At 37.4% G+C, this 9,675-nt stretch overlaps 2 protein-coding genes across 2 annotated transcripts in view; one reads left to right on the top strand and one right to left on the bottom strand.

The window, feature by feature from the left end:
* Window positions 1-460, bottom strand: part of MDH1B (malate dehydrogenase 1B) — a 14,412-nt gene extending 13,952 nt beyond the window's left edge. The window contains exon 1 of the mRNA XM_017834148.1: window positions 424-460. Coding sequence (XP_017689637.1) covers window positions 424-460 — 37 coding nt within the window. The remainder of the gene's footprint in view (window positions 1-423) is intronic.
* Window positions 461-769: 309 nt separating this feature from the next.
* Window positions 770-7,145, top strand: FASTKD2 (FAST kinase domains 2). The gene is made up of 8 exons (XM_017834783.1): window positions 770-924; window positions 2,035-2,174; window positions 2,473-2,645; window positions 3,014-3,177; window positions 4,171-4,392; window positions 5,318-5,402; window positions 6,410-6,524; window positions 6,998-7,145. The coding sequence occupies exons 1-8, from the start codon at window positions 801-803 to the stop codon at window positions 7,115-7,117; spliced, it is 1,143 nt and encodes a 380-aa protein (XP_017690272.1). The 5' UTR covers window positions 770-800; the 3' UTR covers window positions 7,118-7,145.
* Window positions 7,146-9,675: the final 2,530 nt, after the last annotated feature.

Here is a 9,675-nt window from a genome sequence, read left to right as displayed (position 1 = left end):
TTAAAAATCCTTTTTGAAACCACTTTTCAAACAAGGCCTGCTGTGTTTTCATCACATAACTGAATGGTACTGAGGTCACACTTAGTAATGGCATTCATCAAATATCATAAAACTGAAAGGAAAATAACATTTACACTTGTTAGCTAAAGGGAGCTCTTAATTTTCTGAGCCCACAGGGTGCTGGTTTTTTACAGTGTAATTTCTATTGTAGGTGCATTTTGTATTTAACCTTTGATATGCATGCAGTAAGAATATTGTATCTTAGTAGCCAATAGATTTCGTAATCTAATTACTGCTTCAATAAATGAAATCTCTCTTGTGGCAACAGAGCTGACCACCTCTGCCTTGGTCCACATTTGTAGCTGGGTGTTTGTATTTAAAGATAGGCCGCTTGGTGTACTATGGATCACTTTGGAGGCTTACAGCTTTCGTGGGCATGCAGATCAGTCAACTGTGCCATTTTTGTTTCTGCTACTTTTTTAAGAGTTTGCATAAGACACATATTCACAGTATTTGGAAATGACCTTTGCTGAGACTTCTTTCTTTTAAAAGAAGTGTATAAAGGCAAATTGCTGGGAACTTGCATAGTGACACATCTCTAGAGCGCTTGACCTGTTAAAATTGTATATTAAGAAATTGAAAGTGGTTACTTTATGCTTTTGCTATTTTTTGCTTTTTTTTCCTTTCATATAAATCTGAACTAAAGAATTTGGGAAAGTTTTGGTGAAAATGTCTTCACCAGAAAGCAGTGATAACATACCAGAAGAATGAAAGATTTAATAAACTCTGATTCACTTTAGATGGCAGTTTTGAAAGAAATAGATCATCTGACTTTTCCGAATGCTCTGCGTGTCTTTTTGGCTCTTGTTGCTATGAACTATTGTTCGTATCCAATCCTGACTGCCTGCAGTAAAAAGATCCAGGGTAAGAAAAAAATATGCTTATTAAATTTCCCTTCCTTATTCCAAATTCTTTCTAATTACTGTCTCATCTCCCTTTTCTGATTTCCTTTAAAACTCAGGAAACATCTTTGTTTTACAGGATATTATAGTTATGTGGAGCCATTTGACAAGAAGCAAGACAGAAAATTACTGATAAATAATGAAAACAAATAGCTCTTGTCATCTCTTCCCTTCTTAACATTTGCCTGAATTACATGTTTTCATTTATATTTCTCTGTACACAGGATTTAGGAAAAAGAATTTAATTCTATCAAGAAAAGACATTTCAAATAAAATTTTAAAACAAATCTGAATTGGAAATGGACAACTTACAGGATAGATTGGCAGCCTAGTGTGACTAGTTGGTAAACTAAATGAAAATAGTGTTTCCCTGAAGAACTGGATTTAATTATTGAGTACTGCTTAATAACTGACCTTATGCTGTAGCCCATAGAAACATTAAATGAAAGCTAATGCTTTCACGTCTCTCTATACCTTTACAATACATTGCTTGAGTATATGTGGTCAGTATGTATTGATTCATACTTAAAATAAAAATGCATTTGTGTCTCATAAAGCATTAAAATAGTAAAATAGCATTTTTAACATAAGTAAACCAGAAGTGTTTAGGCTGCTTGTATAGCCTTTATTGTCCTTATACGTATTAGGACACAGTGTTTAATAACACATACTGGCTTCTCCCATAGGACTTCCACCACACTTGGGATACAGGCCAGGTGGCATACACAGAGTGAGCAGTGACTTTTTTCAGCATTTTTTAGTGCATGCTGAAAGTCAAGAAACCTGGAAGATGTCCTGGGAACACAATCTTCTTGCTTATTTTGTAAATTTGTCCCCTTTTGCTGATTAATGTGTTCTAGCTTGATTCCAGCTCAGTTTGTTTTCTCCTGTCTCAGTTTCTTCCTGTATTTTAGCTCAGTTGAGCTTTGCCTAGCTAGTCTCAGTCTGTTCCATAGTTTCATATCAGATTTTTTCCCTCCTCCATCCCTTAACCAAACTGTTTCCACGGTGTCTCCAACCTACAGCTCCCATTGCTTTGTATCATTTGTCCTTTTTTGATCTACTGTTACAGAAAATGTCCATGATGTTCCATTTCGGCACTTAATTCTCATTCTGGAAGCTTGTCATACTCTCCAGTACCGTAATGTAAAACTGTTTTCAGCATTAGCAGACTATGTTAATTCCACTGCCTGCCTCTGGGACAAAAGACAGGTGAGTTTGAGACCAAATAATTTATAGCAGTACTAGCAGAGTATCTGGTGCTTTCCATCTTACCTTTCTTCATGTTTGTGCTTGATCTTTGGGGAACAGATTTTTAGGTATACCAGTCTGATGAAGTTGATAGTTAAATTTTGAAAATGCTCTTCTATTAATTGATAAGTAAAGAAACAAATAAAAGTGGTGTTATGAATTGAAAAATTTGCTTTCATTAAAAATGCCTTTTATGATATCAACAGGTAGGATTTACTTCACTGACTTTCTTGACTTATAAAACTCTCTTTTCTTTTAGATTATCCTTTTTCTTTCTGCCTGTGAGGCACTTGGCTTTCAGCCTAGTGAGTTGATGGAGATTTTTGCTGAGAAGCTGACCGAAGACCCTGAATTCCTTAACTTGAAAAATCTTTTGATTGTTCTCCGAGTGTATTCACGACTCAACTATGTTCCCAGAGTCCAAAAGCATCGGTAGGTTTTCATTTAGGATGCCTGATAATACGTTACATAGTCATTATAGAGTAATGTATGGCAACTCGTATTTGGTTTCAGTTGTGGAAGAGTTCATAATCCCGTTTCATTAATCTGTAAAGTAAATTTGCTGTGTCTTTTTACATTTTTTCTACATAGGATTTTTTTGTCTAGCTGAAGACTTTGGTTCTAGGCTGACTAGGCTACTAAATCTGTTGATAGGTAGCTGTATCCTCAAAGCAAGAATCAAGTGCTAATGTTAAATAACACAAGCTAGCAAAGATTTCTAACTTGTGTTTTTGTTTGAAATGCGTGTTTTTATAGCCTTATTTGTGTATTTAGATGCTTTTCTTCTGATTTTGGAAAAGGTTTTTTGAGACCCTTCAAAGCGGCTTGAATAAATGCCTGCCTCAGATTTCCGACACAGAACTGCTGAAGGCAGCGTATTCACTTTGCATCTTAGGTTATCTTCCCCATCAAGCACTGGATGAGCTGCTGCAAAAGGACAGCAAGGATGAACTTATACTGTCAGGTCAGACCTTACTTTGTCATCTTCTTGTTTTAAAAAGAGTAGTCTGCCTGTGTACATAATTTGTTGTAATTGTGTTAAAAGACTAGAAATTAAAGAACCCCAACATGATTAATATTAAATTTGAAGTCCTCAAGACGGAGCTAATTTAGTAATGGTGGTCTGAGTGATCTGGCTTTGCACTAGGGCATCAGCTTATTGTCTTGGGCCCCATGGTGGAAACAGTTTAATAGTAGGTATGCAGTTAAATGAACAGAGATGAAGATGGGATCTGTGGAAGTGGTAGAAATGTGCAAGAGCCAAGGGTTCTACAGTCAGTAGATGTTCAGGCATTTTTAAAAATATAGGAAGTCTTAACCTTTATAAACTAACTTTAGTACCTCTAATCATGTGTAAAAGTGAGATTTGGACTGCTCTGAGTTATAATGAGGTACTTGTAATGGTTTGTAGAAGAATTTGGTTTCCACATTACAATTTTGTACAGGTAGTAGAATAGTCGAGCGGAGTAGAGATTTGGTGTAAACACTGTGTCTTGCTGTTGAGCCTGCTGTGTCTCAACCTGAAAGCTGTAAAGCTGTAACTGCTTAGTGTTTGCACGGCTTAATGCTCTTCAAGTACAGTTTCAAAATTTTGGCTGAGTCTGATATCCCTTTTTGGTTTATAAGTAGCGTCCTGATTGTCTGGATTTTATGAATGGTTTTTATGCATACTCTCCCATGATAACTGACAGCATGCACAGAGCTGTGTACAGCAGAGGGGGAAGACTGCATAAATGGGCAAGCTCCCTGCCATAGACTTTAATATTGTAATTAGTGAATTATGGCGTGTATTTAACAATACATTGAAGAGACTCAATAATATTCAGTGAAAATCAATTGGGTTTTGCTTCTTACATTGAAATTCATTTGTTGTGCTAGAACAGACTATAAAAGATAATAAAATTAAAAATCCTGTGAGATGATACATTGTATGTAGTATTTTTGTATCCTTTTTCAGATGATCTTTACAAAGAACAAAAGGAAATGATGCTTCGCTGTGTGAAAACGTGTATGGAACTTGATAGCCCTTCCTTCACGAAGCCTGCATTTGTGGTGACTGAGAATTCGCCCTCATTGGTCTCTCTTAGTCTCAGAAAGGCTCAGGAGGCACTGATAGAGCTTCTGGGAGATGAGAACATGTTTCGGCAAAATGTTCAGCTGCCATATAAATATCACGTTGGTATGAAGCTAAGTTATTGTCAAATTCTTTTTAATATAGATTTATAATCCCCAAAATAATAAGGTGGTAATAAATTTGCATAGGGTGCAAGTGATTAAAAATGTAACACTTTTGATGACAGTCTTTTAACAAATGATGTCCTTGATTAGTGAATCTACTTTCTAGGATGCTTCTGTTAAGGTATTTAAATCCATTTCCTAAAAGTTAATGATTTCTCTTATTCACAAAACTGCTTTGGACTTTTTGTTAAGCATCAGCAAGCAGATGTTAATTGTACATAAATCCAGTATGGCCAACTGTTTGAGAGAGTTGACATGTTGATACTAAGTTACGTTAGAAACAAAGCCAAACAGCAGCTACCTTTTGTTCTCTGACTTGTTTCTTCTCTGAAGTTCTGGCTAAGGTTTGAGTTTCACCTTCTTTTATGAAATGTGATATGACCTTTTGACAGGTGATCATTTCAGAAGGTTTGGTTTCTTTTATATTTTGATCTTGCTTATTTTTTTTGTCAGCCATGCAGCTTACCAGTTCTTCTGTTCTTGTAATAATTTTCTTCCCAAAGATTTCCAGCGAGGAATTGGACTACAGGAAAATATGAGTAGGCATGACAGCCTGTGATCAAGAGTAGTTTCTTTAAACAATGATTTCACTCCCATACAGTTACATCTGCAGTTTCCAGAAACAAATTTATTTTTTCTGGAGATGTGCAAGCTATAGCTGTTTATATTGGTTGGAGGGAGGGAAAAGCTATCAGTAATAAGTCAGTTATTAGAGAACAGCAATTAGAAACAGACCAGCGATGGTACCTATTAACTTTTTCAAATGAGCTGTTCATTTTAAAACAATTTGAACAATCAGTGTGTTCAAATGAGAATATTAATTGTAACCTCTTGCAGAGTTAAATGTTTTGTTGGGTTTTTTTCAGATTTTGAAATCAGAATGGATTCAGAAGGAAAAAAAGTGCTCCCTATAACTGCAACAGATGATCATCCTGACCCAAGTGTTCAAAGGTGTCTCTTTTACTCCATATTTTTTCTAGCAGGCTAGTTTTATTTGTATGTATTCCATCCAGTTACTTCTTCAGTTCACTGATTTGCAGGAGCAAAGTAGCTAACTAAATTGTTATTTATGGTCACTGAAATACGCAAAAATTGCTGTGCCAGTTCAGGGTAACAATTCATCCAGCTCAATACCTGCTTCTGAGAGGGGCTAAAATTAACATTTCAGAGAAAGAGGCAGGAAACATCACAGTGATCTGATACTCTAGTAATGAATGCAGGTAGAATTTTAAAATTGCAAGTGTTTGTGTGTCCAATTAAACATTCAGTTATTCTCTTAAGTCTCAAAAATGTGCATCTTAATGATATGTTATGGCAGTTAATTCAGCTACTGAAATATACTTTGAATAAAAAGGATCATCATATGCACATTTTAGGTGATTAATTTAATCTTGTGTAGAAGACTGACCTCTCAGTAATTGAAGCAGGACATATATCATTTAAGTAATGCTTAAGTAGAATTGGGTGATACTTAACATTCATGTGCTGGATCACTGCACAATGTATTTTATACAGTTTGCTTTTTGGTAAAAAGAGAGCTAGTGAATTGTGTAACAGAAAGTCAGTGTTCCAAGCCATTCAGCTTTTCTCACCCTTCCAAGTAGGTTTTTATGGAAAGAAGTAGCTGATTCTGAATATCATTAGCAAAGGATCAAAGTAAATGCAGAATCTCTCATATTAATGGAGAATGCTGAATGATCTATTACCTTCTCATTGTGGGAGAAGTGGAGATCTAAGTACTTAATTCTGCTGTAGGTACTTGGGTAGATGGTGGAAGTTGTGTGAGCTCATGGAAGAAGAAAGGGTCTAAATTACTTAAGTCCGAAGTTTGAAATTTTTGTAGTCCTGATATTTTTGCCTACCAGAAAGAGAGCTGTATATTCTGCTGTGTTAAAAGACATCATTGAATCACTGTCTTAAAAATGCTTGTTCTGCATTTGTGCTCTCCTTGGCTGTAGATTGGCTCTTCTGTTTGTTCCTCTGTCTACTTTCTGCGTGGGTACAACGCACCCCCAAGGGAAGCTGGCAATGAAGAAGCGGCATCTAAATAAACTAGGCTATCACGTGATTCTGGTAAGAAGAGTCAGGTTATTCTCTCTGTTTGGGTTCTCTTATCAGTGTAGTGATGAGCGTATTTGGTAGAACAGGCATTGTTCTACCAAACATGAAAGCTCACCTGGGATGGTGGGCCTTCTCCAGAGTGGTAATTGCGTATCTTTGCGAGTTAAACCGGAGTGATGGTGTCACTAGCGAGAAAGGGCAGAGGAACTCTAAAAGACAAGCCACCACTTACCATTATCAGTGAAATAAATATAATCATAGTTGAGGGGGGAAAAAAAAATCAAGCCACTGAATTCCTTTGTGCCTAAAAAACTTATATGTCTCTGGCTTGTTTCCCTGATTTTCATAGAGTGAATGATTCAAGTGAACTTGTTTTCAAAATACAGCAAATCCCTGTGGCCTTCTCATCACTGAGCACTTGGTTTGTAGGACAGGGTAGTTTGGATAATAGAAATAATGTACCCTTTCCTTTTACTTTCTTCTAGATCCAGAACAGGAAGTTTCAGGAAATGACAAAGGAAGATGCAGTTGAGTTTTTGAAAGGAAAAATTTATTTAGAAAATACTTCCTCTTCTTCTGAAGCAACTGTGCAGGATAATAATTAAAATAAACTAAAAATTTTGGGTCTCCTGATCTCTCTTTTTCCTTTGTAAATTATGTAAGGTTTTAACGGAAGAGATAAGTAATTTTATACACAACCGCCTGCTCCAAAGTATTACAGATTAAGAAAGTTTGTGAAATGAATGATGCCTGCTGATAGTGGGGGTTTTCTTTTGTGAAGTGGGAGTGGAATTTCTTTAGTAGAGGGAAATAATCCAAAAAGCATCCTGACATCTACTGCTGTTGAAATGTCTTAATTTAATCTGTATTATGCTTCCCCTCCTGCGTGCCCCAAGTCAAATTTCTCTCCTCTTGAGCTGGTTCAGGGAATGGATGTGACTATTTCAAGTGCTATTGGAACCTGGCCTACAATTAGGCACTAGAAGGATTCCTGCCCAACATCCCATACAGTTCTTTACGCAGAACTATATATGGTAAAGCAGTAAATAACTCAGCATAAGTGGTGTATTAAAAGATCTGGTTATGTGGAAAGTTTCTGAAGAAATCAATCCCCCTCAGTTTTCTGAAGTTCAGACCAGTAATGGTTCAGTAAACTGTATGCTTTTTCTTTTGAACCATTTGTTTCACTGCTACTGTAATAGATTTTGAGACATCTCACTACAAGAACACAGGTCTTCTATGTCTTTACAAAATGACTCCTGCTCTCTGTTTCTGGTATTAGTGTCTCCACAATTATTCAAAGAGGTGTTGCAATACTCAGATTTGTTCATTACATACTGTGATGCATCTCCACTGGGCTGTTGTGTAGTGGTGCAATTGATTAGGGTGGCAGAGTTAGAAGTGCAAACCAGCTTTGGGTCTTTTATCTGAAGGAGCAGAGTGAACTGATGCATCTTTTCTGTTCTTGGTAACGTACTGATAAAATGCATTTTGTTCTGCTGGAGTTGCTGAAGTACTTAGAGCATTGAAGTGCTCAAAATACATTTGCAAACAACAGCTTGCTTCTTTCTGTGGAGTAATCAGATCTTCAGTCACAATTCTGCTGCACCACAGCCACAGTCCCATTGGCATAGAAGGAAACAGCAATACTTGCTACAGTGACTGTGTGCTACCTAACCGTGGTGCCCTTGCTTCATTTGCTGAGCTACAAGCACTGCGTTCTTTGTCTTTCTGAAGTAGTGTGGACACGTGGTTAAGGTACTACTACAATGATGAGGTAAAAAAGGTATTGCAGTCATAAGGTGAAAAGAAGCAAGTTAAGAAAAATTCATTGCTCAACTTCTTTTGGAACATGTAGATAGAATACAGTGCATGTTTGTGAAGGAAGCAGTGCAACCAAAGCAGCACTGTCATGGCTGTCTAGCATAAAAAGCAGAGAGAGCTGTTCAGTATTTCAGTCTCTGAAATGCAGCACATACAGGAAAACAGATTTGATGCAATTGTAAAACTTAACAACCAGAGCAAAGTTCATCTGCTTGACTTGGTGAGAAGTTTGTTATGCCCCCTTTTTGGATCTGCTACTTTAAGAAAGCATTGTCTGTACAATTTCAGCCGTGAGGCACACTAGTCAGTGCCATTCTGTGGTTTTGAGCTGGCTGACTGACTCATGGTCCCAGCCTGTGCTGGAGGAAGTCTGAAATACTCTGTGCTGGGGTGTCAGGTAGTGCACAGAGCTACATTTGGGAAAGCACTTGGTGCTGTGTAAAGTTGGAGCCCTGCAAACCAGTAATGCAGTGTCAGCTGTGGCTCTCACTTTGGCTGGGGAACTGCTCCCTCTGTCTGCTTTGAGCTTTTCAGTCAGGTCTTCAGGAGTAGGTACGTAACTCCCATCCCTTCAGGGACAAAACACGGGCAGGGAAGTACACTGTCCTCTTGGATGCCACCAGCATGGACAGAATTAGCCACCAGTGGGCACAAAATGGCATAGCACATTATTAAACTAGCTGATCACCATGTGTTTTTTCTTTGTTAAACACCTTAATAGTAGGTAGAAATGAATACAAGCAGCATGGAAGTGTAGTAGTCTGCCATTATGATCACTCTGCTTACTAAAATGTCTTGCTTTATGCTCTCAATAATTTGTGTTGGTTCTATGTCATGTATGCTGATAGATAGTTCTAAGCACCATGTAGCTACTGCCAGAGACTTCAGAGCTGTGGGTTTCCTGAATCTTCACATATGCTAAAAAGCTAGTCTGCTGAAAATAAAGCCAGGTTTTTCAGGTGTCCGATTCATGTAATAGGGAAGATCTAATCCCCTGTTCTGTGCATTACAATCTGTATTTAGAATACCATTCTCCTCTCCTGAGTCATTATTAAAATTAGCGGGAGACTCACAATGAAGATCAACAATAATTATTTTTCTCCCATACTTATGAGGTTTGTCACTGCATGGAGTGCTTGGTGTGAAAGGTGCAAAATCCTCTTTTTTAAGCAAAACAGATAAAAAATAGATGTTTTTAGCTGACCTGCCAGTGAGGCTAACTGGAGATGCAAGCTGCATCTTTCTTTACCATTTTCATAGTCTGCCTGCAGACTCAGGAACTTGTGTTTCTAAGTTTTATTCATACTTGGAACTCTTTGTATGTGCAGTGGCTGGAAAT

Source organism: Lepidothrix coronata, unplaced genomic scaffold (genome assembly GCF_001604755.1).
Source record: "Lepidothrix coronata isolate B3197 unplaced genomic scaffold, Lepidothrix_coronata-1.0 Scaffold7, whole genome shotgun sequence".
Lineage (NCBI taxonomy): Eukaryota > Metazoa > Chordata > Aves > Passeriformes > Pipridae > Lepidothrix > Lepidothrix coronata.
This window is presented reverse-complemented; position numbering and strand designations above follow the sequence as displayed.